At 35.3% G+C, this 18,185-nt stretch overlaps 1 protein-coding gene across 1 annotated transcript in view; it reads right to left on the bottom strand.

The window, feature by feature from the left end:
- FSTL5 (follistatin like 5) overlaps positions 1-18,185 on the bottom strand; it is a gene marked incomplete at both ends in the record, with an annotated part of 636,306 nt that overhangs the window by 345,274 nt on the left and 272,847 nt on the right. The window contains one exon of the mRNA XM_080796324.1: positions 1,273-1,401. Coding sequence (XP_080652450.1) covers positions 1,273-1,401 — 129 coding nt within the window. The remainder of the gene's footprint in view (positions 1-1,272; positions 1,402-18,185) is intronic.

The following is an 18,185-nucleotide window of genomic DNA, read 5'->3' as shown; positions in this document are numbered from 1 at the left end:
ATTTATGTTGGAAGATATAAGGCTTATGTAGAAGACAAATGCATTCTACTGTTTTTTTACTTAGTTTTTTTTCCCACGTGTACCGTTACAACAAACACTGTTTTTCAGTAACGATGAAGGCAAGTAAAGAAAATAAAAAGAGTTCTTGTGTAAATAAAGAGAGAAGAAAAGAGAGAAAAATTGAGCAAAGGAGTAAAACTTCTAGAGAATAGGAGTGAAAGTTAATATTAAAAAAGAGGAGAGAAAGAGAAAATATAAATGAATTATAATACTTCATCATTTTCAGAAAGTAAAATGAAGTTAGAAGAATAAAAATATAATTAATAGAAATAAATTTGTATTTCCAAAAAATATATAGATATGTACTATTCTTACATTTAAAAGGAGGGTGCTTCTTGGCTCTTCAGCTTCTACTGCACAAAAATCTTGGTTTTGATCCATAACTTCTTTTGTTTGTTTTTTCACACCAAGTTGTATATAAAACCATAGATATGGGGAAAAATCAGTCATTCTCAACTGGCTCTAATGGAAGGCAGTATTCCTTTATCAAAGTGAACTTGGGAGTTTTTCTGAGTAACGGTAAAGAATCTTCCCACACCCATTTAAAAATATGTAGCTATAATAAAAAAGGTCATATGGGAAAGATTTATTTTCTTTCAGACTTAAGTTCAATAAAAAGGAAATTGTAACCACAGGTTACTTTGCATGGAATCATCTCTACCTTTGCAAACATATGGGGACATCACTGAACCAGGTCCTCAGTTTTGTACAACCTCTTCATAATACTGCTGAAAGTACCTTGTTTCTATTTTTTTTCCAAGATTTTGTTTATTTATTTGAGAGAGAGAGAATGAGAGGGGAGAGGCCAGAGGGAGAAGCAGAGTCTGATGTGGAACTCGATTCCAGGACTCCAGGATCATGACCCAAGCAGAAAGCAGTTGCTTAACCAACTGAGCCACCCAGGCACCCCCTTGTTTCTACTTCTACTACTCATTCTTTCTTGCTTGAGCCAGCTCCAACCAGACAGAAGAGTCAACTGTTCATGTTCTTAGCACAAGCTCAGTAACTACAACCCATTGGTAGCTAAATTGGCCATGGTGGGGATATTTACACAACTGAAATCAGCAAAGGTTACAAATCAAGGTTTTTTGTTGTTGTTGTTTTGTTTTTTAAACAAAGATTACACATCGGGACCTTTTTTTACTTTATTTTTTTTCCTCTTTTGCTCTTTGTCAAGCAAAGGATGTTCAGCATTAACACACACAGCATTACTTGCACTTTACCAGTCATAGCACTCTGAAATTTAAACCTCCTTCCAAACTGTATCCCACCTTGGACCAGCATGCAGTCCATGGCTTGTACCACCACTGTCTTATTCCAGAAACCAACATGAAATTTTCCCTGAATAACAGAAAGGGAAAGAGAAATCTTCTAACTCAAATTATTCAGAAATTAAATTTCTCAAAACTCTCTTCCCTACTTTGAAAATTTTTCCATATCCAACACGTTCCATTCCTCTATCCTTGTACTGATGGTAGATGTGTAACCAGTTCTCTACATTTATAAATTGTTCTTGAAAGGCAACTTTATGGCACAATTAGTGATCATAGAGCCATGCAATCTTTATTTTTTAATTGAAATTGATTTTGTAGATAATTGAAATTCACATGCCTTTGTAATAAATAATAAAGAGATCCCCTGGTATACTTTGCTCTATTTCCCCTACTGATAACATTTTGTAAATTTATAGTATAATACTACAACTAGTATATTAACATTATTACAGTCCACCTATCTTATTCAGATTTTACTTGTTTTTACCAGTTTTACTTATACTTACATATAATTGTGTGTGTGTGTGTGTGTGTGTGTGTGTGTGTAAGTACTATGCAATATTATCACTTGTGCAGGTTTGGATGCACTACCAGAGTCTAGGCAAGGAAGAGATCCAATGCTCAAAGTATCCCATGTGATGCAGTTTTATCCCCACACCCAACACCGTTCACCTCCCCCCATCTCACTACAAACCTACCCACTGGCAAACAAAAACTGTCTTCCAGTTCTAAAATTTCATCATTTAAAACTGTTATGTAAATAAAAATATTGCAGTATGTAAGGTTTAAGTTCTTTATGTTGTTTTTGTTGTTGTTTTTTATCCTGGAGATTTATCCTGGTTTCTATCTTCATTTTTATTGCTGAATAGTATTCCATGGTATGTATGGACCACAGTTTCTTCCACCATTCACCTGTTGAAGGATATCTGGGTCGATTCCAGTTGTTGGTTTTTACAAATAAAGCTGAAATATTTGTTTACAGACTTCGTGCGAGCATAAGCTTCATTTCGCTACAATAAATGAACAACAGTGCAATTGCTAGGTTATACGGTACATTGGTTGGCTAAGGCTGTGGGAACAAATACCACAGACCAGGTGGCTTAAACAACAGAAATTTATTTTCTCACATTTCTCGAGGCTGAAAGGCCATGATCAAGGTGCCAGCAGGATTGTTGTCTGATGTAAGCTCTGTACTTGTGTTGCAGATGGCTATCTTCTCACTGTGTGCTCATATGGATACGTGCACAAGGAGAGAAATGGCACGCTCTCTGATGTCTCTGCTTACAAAAACACTAATCTTGTTGGATGAGGGTTCCATTCTTATGACCTCATTTAAGATTATTCAAGTCTTTAGAGAACTCATCTCCCAGTGTAATCATACGGGAGGTTAGGGTTTCTACATATGAATTTGGGAAGGATAAAACCACAATATATATCCACAATATATGGTTATTAGGCATTCTGTTTTATAAGACACTGTCAAACTGTTTTCTAGAGTGGCTCTTCCATTTTACATTCCACCCAACAATGTGTAAGTGATCCGAGTTTCTTGCATCCTCACCAGAATTGGTGTTGTCATTATTTTTTATTTTAGCCATTCTGATATGTCTGCAGCGATAGCTCCTTGCAGTTTTAATTTGCATATCGCTGATGACTAATGGTGCTGAACATCTTTTCGTGTGTTTATTGGAATGTTTTTTTGTGAAATGTGTTCATGTCTTTTGTTATCTTAAAATTTCGTCGGATTGTTCATTTTTATTGTTGAATTTTGAGCATTCTTTGTATTTCTAAGTGCTAGTCTTTTGTTGGATATGTAATTTGCAAATATATTCTACCACTCTGTAACTTGTACTTTTTATCCTGGTCTCATGAACTTCCTTAGAGTAGACATTTTAAAAAATTTTTATAAAGTTACATTTATCACTTTTTTCTTTCATGAATCATGATTTTGGTTAGTGTATAAGAAATTTTTATCAAATTCTAAGTCCTGAAGATTTTTGCCTAATTTTTCCTAACAGTTTTATAGTTTTACATCTTAAATTTAGTTGTGGGGTTTATGTTGGTGTGTATGTGTGTTTGGGGAGTGGTATTTTTCTACTCTGTTCTCTTAGTGTATGTGTCTGTGGCTCTGCCATTGAACCCAGTCTTAATATAAGCTAAGATCATTTTCCCAATTTATTTATTTTATAAAGATTGTTTTAGCTATTATAAGTTCTGTTGCTTAGGAATCTTAGTGTTCTGGTTATAGGAAAAACCTAGATATTTAAATGTTTATAGAAGGAAAAAGAAGAAGTTTAAATTCAATAATATAGTTTCATCTTAAGAAGCTGGAAAAAAGAAAAAAAGTAACCTAAGTATGTAGAAAAAATAAATAATAATAAAAGTAAACATCAAAATATAGAAATCATATAATAGAATTTAAAAGCCAAAAGTTATTTCTTTTGAATATTAATGGAATGATTAAATTTCTCACAGAATGACCAGAGAGAGAGCAGAGATAGAGAAAAAGAGGGAGGGAGGGATTGAGAGAGGAAGGGAGAGAAAAAGAGAGTGTTGTACATATGTGTGTGTGTGAGAGAAAACTAATAAGCAATATTTAAGAATGAACAAGACCAATGGCTGAGAAAGAAGGCTTAACTAGAAAGAAGAATAAAAGACCATTCTGGAGTAACATACATATTCTCTATCTTGATTGGACTGTTGATTACATAGTATACACATTTGTCAAGGAACTAACCACTTAGGTTAGTATGTGTCATTGTACCTAAATTTTACATCAATAATACAATTTTAAAAAGAAAATATAAGAGCAGATGATATATGGACTTGCTTCAGAAAGGCATACAGAGAGGAAAGCACTGAATAAAGGCTGGAATTTTGGATAACAGAATACCGGGAACTTTTGAGTTTGGAATATAATTCCAACAAAACTATGTTATTATAAAACCTAAATTCTAAGAGAGTTTAATATTTCTGATGATGTTGATATTTTTATTGTTCAATCATGTTATTGGTAGAATTCTCTTTTGTTAATGACTTAAAAGCATCCATTTTATTTAGCAGTATTGGCTGAATTAAGGGATAGTGGATCCCATGTATTCTTGGGAGCACAAGGAAAATAGAGCATTGAAATGTGACTGGGAAATTAAGAATTAGGATAATAAGCAAGTATTCATATTTTCAATGTGCTTGATTAACTTGGAAAGGAGAAAAAAATGAAAAAAAGAAACAGGTTTTAAAAAAATTCAGAAAGGATTATGTTGGGTCTATATCTACATATCCAATATAACTGCTATAGTCTGTACAGAATTTGTGTGTCAACTGCTCAATGTGTATTAAGTTTTCTCCTATTTGGATAAAATAGAACACCAAAAATATTAAGATTTCCATTCTCAAGAGTAAGTCTCAGTCACCTCAAACACTTTGTTAATGGATTGTTTTGGGCATGGTGCATTGTTAAGGGAATATATAACTATTTAGTGACATTAATTAGGTGTAAGGTTGAAGTTAGACTTAAAAAAGATGATAGACTTGAAATAGATAGTAACTATTAAGTAGCATGTTTTTATGTATCCCATTTATCAAGTATAAAGAGATATATATTTTATTTTAGATGAGGATATTTGTGTTTAATTTTGTTTTATAAGGACAATTATACTAGTGTTCATTTGTAGAAGACCACTTTTGGACTCATAGTTCATTCTCCATGACTATATAAATGAATGTATAAAAGAACAGATGTTTGAAATTATATAAGCAAGTATGGAAGCTGACTTGGTGAAGTCACAAATATGGTTTAGAATGAGCCTATAGTGTTTATAATGCAAATAGCCATCCTGATTACACACAGGAAGATTCACAGACTGTACCTTCAAAATACAATAATCACCATCACATTTCAGCTCACATTTAGCCACCTGTTTTTGATTACTTGGTACCAGCTGTCAATTTGCAGCTATTTATATTGATGTCACAAGGTGTCCTCATTCCGCTGGAGTCCTACAGTTGACACCACGCAAAAGCCCCTTTGTGTTTTCCCTGAAGCTCACTATGAAGACAGCCTCACATCCTTCAGTGCCAACGTACATTCAAATATGAATAGACATTCCGCCCAGCTGGGAGCAGATCTTTAGGCCCATTGAGTGGATGCCAAAGCCTTATCAGCATCAAAAACAGTTATTGAAGAGCCAAGTAAAAGAATAAATACTAAAATATTAAATGTGCTCTTATTCACAATGCTCCTACTGCACTGGTCACTTTTCTATTCTTAAAATAACTCTTTTAAAGAATTAGGAACAGCAGGTAACATCACCTGTGATTGAATGATTCATTGCCTATACTGTCTCATCTAAATAGAAGCTCTGTGAGAATGGTGGTCTCACCTCTTCTGTTTAACAGTATCTCCATCTCCTAAGTTATTCTTTATAAATATCCATTTTTAAAGATTTTATTTATTTGTTTATTTATTTGAGAGGGAAACAAGAGAGCGAGAGCACAAGCAGGGGTAGGGAGGGGCAAAGGGAAAGGGAAAAGCTGACCCTCTGCTGAGCAGGGAGCCTCATGTGGGGCTCGATCCCAGGACCCCGGGATCATGATCTAACTAAAGGCAGATGCTCTTGACTGATTAAGCCACCCAGACGCCCCTATAAATAATAGTGCATTTTTGTGTGTGGTATAAGAAAGAGGTTCCACTCTTTGGCATGTGTATACCCAGTTTTCCTAACACCATTTATTAAAGAGACCACCCTTTCACTGATGAGTTTTCTTGGCTTTCTTGTCAAATTGACTGTGTATGGTTGGGTTTATTTGTGGGCTCTCAATTCTGTTTCATTGATCTATGTGCCTATTTTTACCATAGTACCATATGGTTTTGATTAGCATAGCTTTGTAATAGTTTGAAATCCAGAAGTGTAATGCCTTCTGCTTTATTCTTCTTTCTCAGGATTGATAAGCTTAATTATTATTATTATTATTATTATTATTATTTATTACTTAATTTTTCCAGAGGCCTCTTTTACACACTTTGTGGTTATCCACTTAAAGGGTTGAATAACTATCCTATAATTTAGGTAACTCTGTTATACTACTTATCCTCCTTGTCTTAGGATATTAAAAATTGGGTAGTAATAATTTACCTAGAAAGCTGTTCCTTGATTTTGCATTAAAAGTATAATGAAACAGACACACACACTGACAAAAGAAACAGATCATAAAACAACAAGAAATGCTGTTCAGGTGAATTTAACCATGCTTTTCTTTCCTGAGTTCAATGCCCAGATCTTCAAATGCGTGTTTGAGAAAATAATGTACTTTAGTACCACAAGCTATGAGATTAATGTAATCTTTTTAACTATAATAATTGACTCTTAAATATCCTTAAACCCAAGTGAAAGCAGCATTTATTTTCTTCTGAGTTGTATTTTAACTAAGACCGGTTGCTTCTTTTTATTCACGGTGTCTTTTCCTGCTGTGAGAAGGTAATGTGTTCTTAAAACAAGCATGAAGGGTGCCTGGGTGGCTCAGTGGGTTAGAGCCTCTCTCTTCAGCTCAGGTCATGATCCCAGGGTCCTGGGATCGAGCCCCACATCAGGCTCTCTGCTCAGCAAGGAGCCAGTTTCCCCCCCACCCTCTGCCTGCTTCTCTGTCAAGTAAATAAATAAAATCTTAAAAAAAAAAAAAAAGGCATGAATATTGTGTGTCTTTTCAGGCTTCAGAGTACTTAGAAGCTGTCTTCTGGACCAACTTACAAGTCACACTGGAAAATCAATCTCATTCTTTAATAGACTATTGCGTTTGTGACTGAAAGTGATATTATCAAGGTTGACCACTCATCTTACTCACATGAAATAAGGCATGAAAGAGTTCTCCTTTAAAGAAAACATATTTGTCACCATTGAATATATTGTGCACTTTTACTTTAGGATTCAAATATAATTGCAAAAGACAAATTCAGACATGTTTTCAGAAATGTCGACATGTATAGATTTTCATTTGATAGGTGATATATATTAGTTTATTATATGGTCCACTGTTTAATTACTTCACAGATTTGTAATGTTATTCTTTACAAGCATCTTTGAGTGTTTTATCTGATGTTAAGGACAGTGAATGAGTGTGTGTGTGTGTGTGCGCATGTGTACTGAGGCAAAGGACATGTAATTTCTAGTTTACAGTTTTATTATTATTGGAGCAATCTTTAAATTATTTTCTGTAATTAAATAAAAAACAAAAATAAATGTATTTAAACCAATCTGTATTTCAAATGCCTCTTTTGTTCAAAATTGTGTCATTTTACATTCTTTTCAAGTGCACACGGAACATTCTCCAGAATAGATCACGTACTGGGTCACAAATCAACCCTCAATAAGTACAAAAAGATTGAGGTGTCAGACCACAATGCTATGAAACTTGAAGTCAACCACAAGAAAAAAATTAGAAGGATCACAAATACATGGAGGTTAAAAAACATCCTACTAAAGAATGAACGGGTTAACCAGGAAATTAAAGAAGAAGTAAGAAAATACATGGAGGCAAATGGAAATGAAAGCACAACAGTCCAAAACCTTTGGTATATAGCAAAAGTGGTTGAAAGAGGAAAGTATACAGCAACACAGGACTACCTGAAGAAGCAAGAAAAGTCTCAAATACATGATCTAACCCTGAACCTAAAGGAGCTAGAAAACAGCAAATAAAGCCTAAAGCTAACAAAAGAAAGGAAATAATAAAGATTAGAGCAGGAATAAACAATATAGAAACAAACAAACAAGCAGAACCAGTAGAACGGAAAAACTATGGAGAGAACCCAAATTTCCATTGATCGATACACACACACACACACACACACACACACACGCACACAATATAGAATATTAGTCAGCCATCAAAAAGAATGAAATTTTGCCATTTGCAAGAGCTAAACTGTATCATGCTAAGTGAAATAAGTCAGTCAAAGAAAGACAAATACCATATGATCTTACTCATATGTGGAATTTAAAAAGAAAACAGATGAACATATGGAAAGGGGACAAAGGAAAAAAGGAGAAGGAAACAAGCCATAAGTTACTCTTAATGATAGAGAATAAATTAAGGGTTGATGGAGGGAGGGAGATGGGGGATGGGCTAGATGGATATTAAAAACTGTATTTGTTGTGATCAGCACTGGGTGTTTTATGTAAATGATGAAGCACTACTCCAGAAACCAATATTTTTTTAAAGGATTTTATTTATTTATTTAAAAGAGAGAGAGAGCACAAGCAGGGGCAGAGGCAGAGGGAAAGGGAGAAGCACATTCCCCACTGAGCAGGGAACCTGAGGTGGGGCTCAATAACAGGACCTCAGGATCATGACCTGAGCCAAAGGCAGACACTTAACCGACTGAGCCACCCAGGCACCCCCCAAGAAACCAATATTGCACTGTAGGTTAACTAACAAAATTTTTTAAATGCAATTAAAAAAACCTCCAAATTATGCATTTTACTATTAAACGCTATAAACATATAAGTAACAATTTTAAGGCATTTGTAATTTTTCATTAGTCCTAAAACACTAGTAATAATGACTTCAAATGCTATACAGATACCAACTTTTACTCCATAGATATCCATGAAGAGGATTTACAATTGTTAACCAACCATGATTCATTCTGCAAAGACTTTCATTTTCATTGTTTCATTTTGTTCTTAAAAGTACTATACCACGGGACACTGGGGTGGCTCAGTTGCTAAACCATCTGCTTTCCACTCAGGTCATGATCCCAGGTCCTGGGATGGAGCTCCCATCAGGCTCCTTGCTCAGCTGGGAGCTTGCTTCTCCCTCTGCCTACCACTCCCCAACTGGTGCCCTCTCTCTCCCTGAAAAATAAATAAATAAATCTTAAAAAAATACTAAATACTTAATCAAGTAGTTTTTATATTATTGACATTGTAAGATGATGAAACAGAGGTACTGAGAGTTTGAGTATTTATCTAAGTCAATAGGCTAGTCAAAGTTGAATGGAGGATTAGAACCTAAGCATATTCTTCTCTGCTACCAATACCATTTCACTGCATAACCATGAAGTCAAGTATTTACTGAGTTAGCAGTCTACTGTTTTTTTTTTAACCTAATTAAGAAACTAAAGAAATGTTGATAAAAATAAATTAATACATGCATGTGTCATCTGAATATCATTTGAAACATATTTAACTATTACCCCTAGATTTCCAGTGATATTTGAGTATTCTACTAATCTACATTAGACTCTCTTATTACTTCAAACAACAGGTAGGAGATATTTGACAGTCGTATAGAATGATTGCTTTAAAATCATACAATTTTTTTTAAAGTGAAAAAAAATTAATGTTAAGATAGTTATGTTACATCTGTGTTCAGAACACCTAATTATATGTATTGAAGGGAATATTTAGAAAACATCATTATGAGGGCAAAAAACAAAACAAATGTCTGTACAAAGTTTAATCCAAAGTTTTATTACAGAATCATTACAGAGAGAATGATGAATTGGCAATCCTTCTCATGATTATAATAACTTTTATTGAGTAAATCCAATGTACAAGCTATTGTTCTAAGCATTGGATTAGCCCAGTTAATACAACTCTTTTACAAAGGAGCTATTATTACCATCTTCATTTTATAAACAAGGAAGCTCACACCCAGGATGGTTAGGTAACTTGCTCAAGGTCGCATAGATACTAAAGTGGCAGAGCTGAAATTTAATGCCAGTCAACTTGGCTCTAGAGCTTGCTCTCTCAAGCACCAGAGTTTATGGACTCTAGAATCAAGATACCTCTAGATTCACTGCCATTGGCTTTTCCAGAAAGTAGGGTTGTTTTGTTTTGTTTTGTTTTTAATTTTATTTTCTCTCTCTCTCTAAGTGGAATCACAGTAAAGACCAAAATGACTTTCAGGTTTACCTTAGTATTTGTAGTAATAACCTTAACATTTTCATTTCAGCATAATATTAAAATCATTTCTGCCTAAAAAATTTCAAGAAATATCTAAAAATATGTACAATTTTATTTTTCCTTGATATTTTAAGGAAAGGGAAAGCTTGTAGTATTGCAAAATTACAGTAATGTGAAGACACTAAAATGACTCAGTATTTATCGGAAATGTAATTTTTTCCAAGAATAATCCATAAAAATGATCTCAGATATAATTAGGTTTTTCATAAATATAATAGCTACCATGAAATGTTCATCAGCCTTATAATTTTCAGAATCCTGATTTTTTGGTTATTTTAGCTTTGATTTAGGAGGTAGAGGATTACTATTTTTGAAATGATATTTTCATTATTTAATTCTTTCATCATTCTTCTAAGCTAATATTATCCCAAACTATTTTTCTGTAATAGGAACTTCAAAAAAATAAATCCCATCATCATTTTTTTAAATACACTAGATAAACAATCTTTAATGAATTATTTGTGTTTAATATACTAGCATGTGCTATGAGATTTCAAGAAATTAATGTCATATGCATATTTACATAATTTGCATATTACATATAATTTCATTTCCTTGTTAAATAGTCGGGAGAGGATAAGTTTTCCTGCAGTGCAAAAAATTTCAGAAAAGCCCTTGATACATGCTCACAGTGAGTTAGATAAGGCTGTGCTCCATATCATCATCATTTGGGGCCCAAACTTGTGATGCTGCCTCTACCTGGAAATTTTCTGGTTCTCATGACAGAGTTAGGTAAAGAGAGTGTTGGCAAACCATGAACCAGTTTTTAATCTACTAAAAATGTGACACATATATCACTTTTGTTTCCCTTAAAATGATGAAGGCAAGTAATAGACTTTCTGAGTTCATTAGGGTGTGGAAGTATAATCATTGACGCTTGAGAGATTTTGCAAGTCATGTGATGAGAACTGCCATCACTGGTTAAGGGATAAGAAATATATTAAATGTATTACAATCTACCATTGCCTTTATAAAGGGATTAGGGACAAATTTGTACCTAACTTTAGTACCAACTTTAGTAGTTGCTAAAATAAATATTTGTGAGTCAATACTAAGGTAAAATTGTTTCTATATCAAAGAGATTTTCTTTAGAAAAAGTGTCCATTGACCTTTAAATCTGAGGAAACTAGAAAAACTAGAGATGTCCTCAGAAAGGAAGCCACAGTGACCCCTACTAGCATGACAGTGTTTCTTGGATCTCTGCTCCCTAGAACATCTAGCAGTGATAGGGTATGAGCTTTCACATGATCTCATCTCTTTGACTCACACACATGCACAGGATACTGAAATTTTACTGTATATGACTCACACACATGCATAGGATCCTATATTTTACTGTATATATTTACTGTATATTTATCTCCTCTCTCTTTTCTTTCTTCACTAAACAAGAATAGCACTATTTAATGATAATAATTATAAATAAAAATTAGGTAAGCTCTCTATATAGGTTACAGAAATAAAGATGTTATAATTAGCTAATTGAATAAGAGAAAAAAAAAGCTTCTAACAATATAAAGTATTAATAATTGGTGCTTTAACATACTGCCAGCCTATTTAACCTATATAATCTGTAAAAGTCTAGGATCTTTTATAATCATGAAACTGTTATCTTTGTTTTCTTTAATATCATTACTGCTGTCATAAATTATCCCTAGGCAAAAGCAGTTCTTCTAGGTCTTAATATGACAAAGTTAAGAAAATAATTTTCTGTGTCAATATATATATTTTATTCCAATAAAATTGAACTGTTTGATATCACCAAGATCAAAAAAAGAAAGGTTAATTTTATGTAAATTTGGTACAATATTTATACCCTATAATGGCTGGTAAAAATATATATTACAGAAAATTAAGGCTGTAATAATGAGTATCTTTCAGTATGCAAACTTTCAGTTCTAACAGTTTATATTTATTTCATCACCCATTTCAAATACAGAATTAAAACATATTCTGTAATTTAGAGAAAGGGATGATATGATTTCAGGGGATTTTAGACAGAAAATGGGAGAAGTTGTTAATTACACAAATTAATAATGTGTTTTAGAATAGGCACCACTGAATGTAGACTGCAGTGTCTGAAGGGAAGGAAAACTAAAATGCATTGATTGTGCTGCTGTATACTGCTATGAAGCTTTAAAACATTAGCCCATTTAATTATCCAAGTGCCCATTCAGTGTAATAATACAAGATGGAGGGGACTGTTTTTTAACACAATTGAATGGCTTCATGCAAAGTAGAGATGTATATGTGTGCACATACATGGGCTTGTATGCTGAGTGAGGTCGACATGGCACTCTGCTACTCTTCCTAGTAGAGGAGAATCATGGGTCTGGCCCGAAGACATTTGGGGGGTTGAGGAGCATGTGGCAAAGACCACCAGATGACAATAATCAGCCCCTTCTCTCCAAGCCTGAGAGTGCTGATTATGCATCAAATAAAGTGATTTCTTCCAATAACCTAAGATCTTCAAGTGTTAACCAGAAAAGGAAAGCTATGAACCATATAATAGTATGAAAGGAGACAAGATGACTGTAAACAAATAAAGTCAGAAATCTATAAATTTGAAGAGGAGCAAGGATATGATTTTAGAAGTTTTAAGTCTCTGCATATATTCAAGGGCAAGGATGATTCAAGTAAAAATCTCATTTATGATAGAAATTATTATCCCATCTACTTCACTTGACTAAGTTGAAACTTAGAAAATGTAAATTCCTTTTTCATAATAATTTAGCTAAAAACTGAGAGAACTAAGATTTGGAAGTTGATCATATTGACTCCCTAGTTCTGTCATACAGAACATATAGAAATGTAGAAAAAACTTTCTTATGAAATGTTTCCGACATAATTCCAGATGTGAGTTTGTCATATAGTCTGTGTTGTCATTGGAGTGTCACCATTAAGCTTATCTGTCTAGAGTATCTTCAGTAGCATCCAGTTAATAAAAATGTGTTTTCAAACTAACACCACTGAATGAAGATTGAAGGTTACCTGTGCACACAAACATAGGTGCACATGATCACAAACATATTGAAATACTATTTCAATATCTATTTCCTAATGACAAACTTCCAAAGCAAAACAAAAGGTACACACATATATACACACATGTATTTTGTATATATGCATATAATATGTGTATATATAATGTATAGCACTATAATATATATTTTCAGTGATTATTCTTATATCTGAAATAACAATTCTGAATGTTAGTGTAGGCACTATGAGAATATTTAAATGCTAGTGAAACAGTAGAGTAACCCAGAAAACAAATTTTAGAGTTATAGATATTCCCCATATTATTTGAGTATATTTTGCTTTGAATGTTATATTATTTGTAATTTTAGTTTCTCTCAAAATTACCTAGGTTAAAGATACTTTTACTTTCTTCTACAACCATCTTAAGTGCTAAAGAAAAATAGTATAAAGGAAAATCCAGCTTATAATATGGACCCACACATAATTTTTCAAAGCATTTAACGTATTATAATGTTGTTTCATTCTCATGAGTATTTTCTCTTCATGACAGTTTGGTCACTTTGTTATGCTACAACATTAGAAAATGCACTGTTCATTATTTAATTTATGTCATCTTTGAAACTTATCTAAGAAATATATTTCTTTAAGAATGACCATAGAGGGCAAAAGGGAGCGGATGGGCCACGGACCGGCTGCAGTCCGTGCAGAGGCTGAGCTGGCCATGGGCGCGACTGGAGGCAGGAGGAGTCAAGATGGCTGAGAAGTAGCAGGCTGAGATGACATCAGGTAACAGGAGATCAGCTAGATAGCTTATCTAACCATTGTGAACACCTACAAATCCAATGGGAAATTGAAGAGAAGAGGAGCAACAATTCTAGAAACAGAAAATTGATCGCTTTCTGAAAGGTAGGACCTGCGGAGAAGTGAATCCAAAGCGACGGGAAGATAGACTGCGGGGGGAGGGGCCAGCTCCCTGCAAGCGGCAGAGCAACGGAGCACAAAATCAGGACTTTTAAAAGTCTGCTCCACTGAGGGACATGGTTCCAGAGGCTAAACCGGGGGAAAGCCCATGCAGGGTCAGCGTAACCCCAGGTCCTGCAGGGTCACAGAAGGACTGGGGGTGTCTGAGTGTCACAGAGCTCACAGGTATTAGAGTGGGGAAGCCGGCTACAGTGACAAAGCCGAGGAGTGAGCTCTCAGCTTGGGGTTACCTTGAACCGGGCATAGGCTGGGTGAACTTGGAGCGTGGCCGGAGGCCAGGGAGACAGAGTGACTGAGCACTTGTTTCCAAGTGTGTGGCTGGAGGCCAGGGAGACGGAAGCAATTGAGCACTTTTCTCCAGGCATGAGTGATTGAGCACTTTTCTCCAAGCATGACCAGAGGCCAGGGAGACGGGAGCGATTGGGCGCTTTTTTCTGAGGGCGCACTGAGGAGAGAGACACCGAGCTCTCGGCGCCTCCGGGCCAGAGATTGGGAGGCCACCATTATCATTCCCATCCTCCGGAACTCTACAGAAAGTGTTCAGGAAACAAAAGCTCCCGAAAGCAAACCCAAGTGGCTTACATAGCCTGGCCCCTGATAAGGGCGGGGCAATTCCGCCTCCGGCAAAGACACTTGAGAATCACTACAACAGGCCCCTCCCCTAGAAGATCAACAAGAAACCCAGCCAAGACCAACTTCACTCACCAAGGAGAACAGTGGAATTCCAGAGGAGGAGAAAGCAAATCTTATCTGGACAAAATGACAAGGTGGAAAAACTCACCACAAAAAAAAAAAAAAGAACAAGAGGCAGTACCGAAGGCTGGGGACCTAATCAAGATGGACATTGGTAATATGACAGATCTAGAGTTCAGAATGATGATTCTCAAGGTTCTAGCCGGGCTTGAAAAAGGCATAGAAGATATTAGAGAAACCCTCTCTGGAGAGATAAAAGCCCTTTCTGGAGAAATAAAAGAACTAAAATCTAACCAAGTTGAAATCAAAAAAGCTATTAATGAGGTGCAATTAAAAATGGAAGCTCTTATTGCTAGGATAAATGAGGCAGAAGAAAGAATTAGTGACATAGAAGACCAAATGACAGAGAACAAAGAAGTGGAGCAAGAGAGAGACAAACAAATACTGGACCACGAGGAGAGAATTTGAGAGATTAGTGACACCATAAGATGACACAACATTAGAATAATTGGGATTCCAGAAGAAGAAGAGAGAGGGGAGCAGAAGGTATATTGGAGAGAATTATTGTAGAGAATTTCCCTAATAGGGAAAAGGGAACAAAGATCAAAATCCAGGAGATGCAAAGAACGACCCTCAAAATCAATAAAAATAGGTCCACAGCCCATCACCTGATAGTAAAATTTACAAGTCTTAGCGACAAAGAGAAAATCCTGAAAGCAGCCTGGGAAAAGAAGTCTGTAACAGACAAGGGTAAAAACATTAGATTGGCAGCGGACTTATCCACAGAGACCTGGCAGGCCAGAAAGAACTGGCATGATATATTCAGAACACTAAACGAGAAAAACATGCAGCAAAGAATATTATATCCAGCTAGGCTATCATCGAAAATAAAGGAGAGATAAAAAGCTTCCAGGACAAACAAAAACTGAAAGGATTTGCAAACACCAAACCAGCTCTACAGGAAATCTTGAAAGGGGTCCTCTAAGCAAAGAAAGACCTTAAAAGTAGTAGATCAGAAAGAAACAGAGACTATACAGTAACAGTCACCTTACAGGCAATACAATGGCACTAAATTCATATCTCTCGAGAGTTACCCTGAATGTTAATGGGCTAAACGTCCCAATCAAAAGACACAGGGTATCAGAATAGATAAAAAAACAAAACTTATCAATATGCTGCCTATAAGAAACTCATTTTAGACCCGAAGACGCTTCCAGATTTAAAGTGAGGGGGTGGAAAACAATGTACCATGCTGATGGACATCAGAAAAAAGCTGGGGTGGCAATCCTTATATCAGATCAATTAGATTTTAAGCCAAAGACTATAATAAGAGATGACGAAGGACACTATTTCATACTCAAAGGGTCTGTCCAACAAGGAGACCTAACAGTTTTAAATATCTATGCCCCTAACATGGGAGCAACCAACTATATAAACCAATTAAAAACAAAATCAAAGAAATACATTGACAATAATACAATAATAGTAGGGGACATTAACACTCCCCTCACTGAAATGGACAGATCATCCAAGCAAAAGATCAAAAAGTAAATAAAGGCCTTAAATGACATACTGAACCAGATGGACATCACAGATATATTCAGAACATTCCATCCCAAAGCAACAGAATACACATTCTTCTCTAGTGCACATGGAATATTCTCCAGAATAGACCACATCCTGGGTCATAAATGAGGTCTCAACTGGTACCAAAAGATTGGGATCATTCCCTGCATATTTTCAGACCACAATGCTCTGAAGCTAGAACTCAATCACAAGAGGAAATTTGGAAAGAACCCAAATACATGGAGACTAAACAGCATCCTTCTAAAAAATGAATGGGTCAACCAGGAAATTAAAGAAGAATTGAAAAAATTCACGGAAACAAATGATAATGAGAACACAACGGTTCAAAATCTGTGGGACACAACAAAGGCAGTCCTGAGAGGAAAATATATAGCGGTACAAACCTTTCTCAAGAAACAAGAAAGGTCTCAAATACACAACCTAACCCTACACCTAAAGGAGCTGGAGAAAGAACAACAAAGAAAGCCTAAACCCAGCAGGAGAAGAGAAATCATAAAGATCAGAGCAGAAACCAATGAAATAGAAACCTAAAAAACAATAGAACAAATCAACAAAACTAGGAACTGGTTCTTTGAAAGAATTAATAAGATTGACAAACCCCTGGCCAGACTTATCCAAAATAAAAGAGAAAGGACCCAAATAAATAAAATTATGAATGAAAGAGGAGAGAACACAACCAACACCAAAGAAATACAAACAATTATAAGAACATACCATGAGCAACTCTATGCCAACAAATTTGACAATCTGGAAGAAATGGATACATTTCTAGAGACATATAAACTACTACAACTGAACCAGGAAGAAATAGAAAACCTGAACAGACCCATAACCAGTAAGGAGATTGAAACAGTCATCAAAAATCTCCAAACAAACAAAAGTCCAGGGCCAGACAGCTTCCCAGAAGAATTCTACCAAACATTTAAAGAAGAACTAATTCCTATTCTCCTGAAACTGTTCCAAAAAATAGAAATGGAAGGAAAACTTCCAAACTCATTTTAGGAGGCCAGCATCACCTTGATCCCAAAACCAGACAAGGATCCCATCAAAAAAGAGAATTACAGATCAATATCCTTGATGCAAAAATTCTCACCGAAATATTGGCCAATAGGATCCAACAGTACATTAAAAGGATTATTCACCACGACCAAGTGGGATTTATTCCAGGGCTGCAAGGTTGGTTCAACACACACAAATCAGTCGACGTGATACAATACATTAATAAAAGAAAGAACAAGAACCATATGATACTCTCAACAGATGCTGAAAAAGCATTTGACAAAGTGCAGCATCCCTTCCTGATTAAAACTCTTCAAAGTGTAGGAATAGAGGGCACATACCTCAATATTATCAAAGCCATCTATGAAAAACCCACTGCAAATATCATTCTCAATGGAGAAAAACTGAAAGCTTTTCCGCTAAGGTCAGGAACACGGCAGGGATGCCCGTTATCACCACTGCTATTCAACATAGTACTAGAAGTCCTAGCCTCAGCAATCAGACAACAAAAAGAAATTAAAGGCATCCAAATCAGCAAAGAAGAAGTCAAACTATCACTCTTTGCAGATGATATGATACTATATGTGGAAAACCCAAAAGCCTCCACTCCAAAACTGCTAGAACTTGTACAGGAATTCAGTAAAGT

This window comes from Martes martes (genome assembly GCF_963455335.1).
Source record: "Martes martes genome assembly, chromosome: 2".
NCBI lineage: Eukaryota > Metazoa > Chordata > Mammalia > Carnivora > Mustelidae > Martes > Martes martes.
This window is presented reverse-complemented; position numbering and strand designations above follow the sequence as displayed.